Genomic DNA, 1,501 nt, shown 5'->3' on the forward strand with positions numbered 1-1,501 from the left:
TTTTCAATTTTTGAGGGTAATGTCTTCGACTAGATACAATTTGTGATCTTTTGACGTATCATTGAAAGAAATCGGTTCGGTAAGATCTGAGAAAAAGTGGTAACAGACACAAAAAAAACAAATCATAGTAAATCCAATATCTTCTCAGCTTCGCATCGAAGCTAAAATTACCCTGTATATTAATTTATTTCATAATATAGAAATGGAGGATATGCAACATCACCTTTGATAGGAAAGTTTTGTGGATCAAAAATACTACCAATAATATCATCGATGGGAAATTCTTTGTTTATTCGATTTGTTTCGGATGCATCTAAATCAAGGAAAGGATTTTCGATACACTGGTATGCCACAGCAAAAGGTAATATTGTCATATAATTTTCTAGTAAAATATTTAAAAAAAAGTTATAATAATATGGTATATATTCAAGGTTGTGGTGGAACATTGAATTCTGGTATAGGTCATATTGTTTCACCAAATTATCCCTTGCCAGTTCAAGAAACTTTAGAATGTTTCTATAAAATAGTTGTTACTCAAGGTAGTCAAATTAAATTAACTATAGTGGATCTTGAGTTAACAGCTAGTGGATTTTCTGGATCTTCATGTCGAGATGACTATCTTGAAGTAAGAATTCATAATAATTCTTTTAAAATTTGGTTATAATATTATTTAATGATTATAATTTAACAAAAAACTATTAAGAAATAACTATATTTTGAATTTCTTTGATAATATTAATGTTAATATTTACATTAAAATATATATTAATCCATAAAATAAAACATAAATATCAATATATCGGATGTATCTCATATTTTTCGATAAATTTTAATAAAATCATAAAACTATATGAAAAAGTGTTTTACATATTTCCGATAAAGAAGAAAGGACATTTGAGTTTTTTCGAAAATTACCATAATTTACTTAATTTCGTCCGTTTCATGCTTAGTGTCCTACTTTTGGTGTGATGAATTTGTATACACATTTTATAACAATTCTCGTAAATCGAATTGTTTTTTTCTTTGCATTTTTAATAGTTCTATTACAATAATAATATTTATTTCATAGCTCATAATATGATAGATTTATTTATCTTATTTTTTATTAATAATCAAGTCACTATTTTTATGCAAAATGAACCACTGTAACCAAATTATAGCAATTCAAATAATTAGAAAATCGGATGTATATTATACGTATAACGTATTACTACTCTTTTAATATTTATCAAGTTTTTATTCAGCTAGAACAAAAAAACAATTAAATTTTTTATCAGAATCAAAATGATATATTTAACATACATTTCCATGTATACTTTTATTAAGTATAAAGGAAAATGTATGAAATCTTTGATTATTATTTTTTTTGTTATTAATCAATTTTGAAACTATACTTCAATTAGATATAGTCTATTAAATTTCTTCTTCTTCTTTTTCCTCGCCTTAATCCCAACTACTTGGGGTCGGCCACCCTTATCCTAAACTTCCACTTGACACGATC

The 1,501-nt window shown here is 25.4% G+C and overlaps 1 protein-coding gene across 1 annotated transcript; it reads left to right on the forward strand.

The window, feature by feature from the left end:
• Positions 1-200: 200 nt before the first annotated feature.
• Positions 201-625, forward strand: LOC126909917 (cubilin-like; the record flags this gene model as incomplete). The annotated part of the gene is made up of 2 exons (XM_050692324.1): positions 201-361; positions 432-625. Coding segments are annotated over 2 exons (355 nt in total), but the record flags the coding sequence as incomplete, so codon positions are not given.
• Between the last annotated feature and the right edge of the window lie 876 nt (positions 626-1,501).

This window comes from Daktulosphaira vitifoliae, unplaced genomic scaffold (genome assembly GCF_025091365.1).
Source record: "Daktulosphaira vitifoliae isolate Bord-2020 unplaced genomic scaffold, ASM2509136v1 Scaffold_2110, whole genome shotgun sequence".
NCBI lineage: Eukaryota > Metazoa > Arthropoda > Insecta > Hemiptera > Phylloxeridae > Daktulosphaira > Daktulosphaira vitifoliae.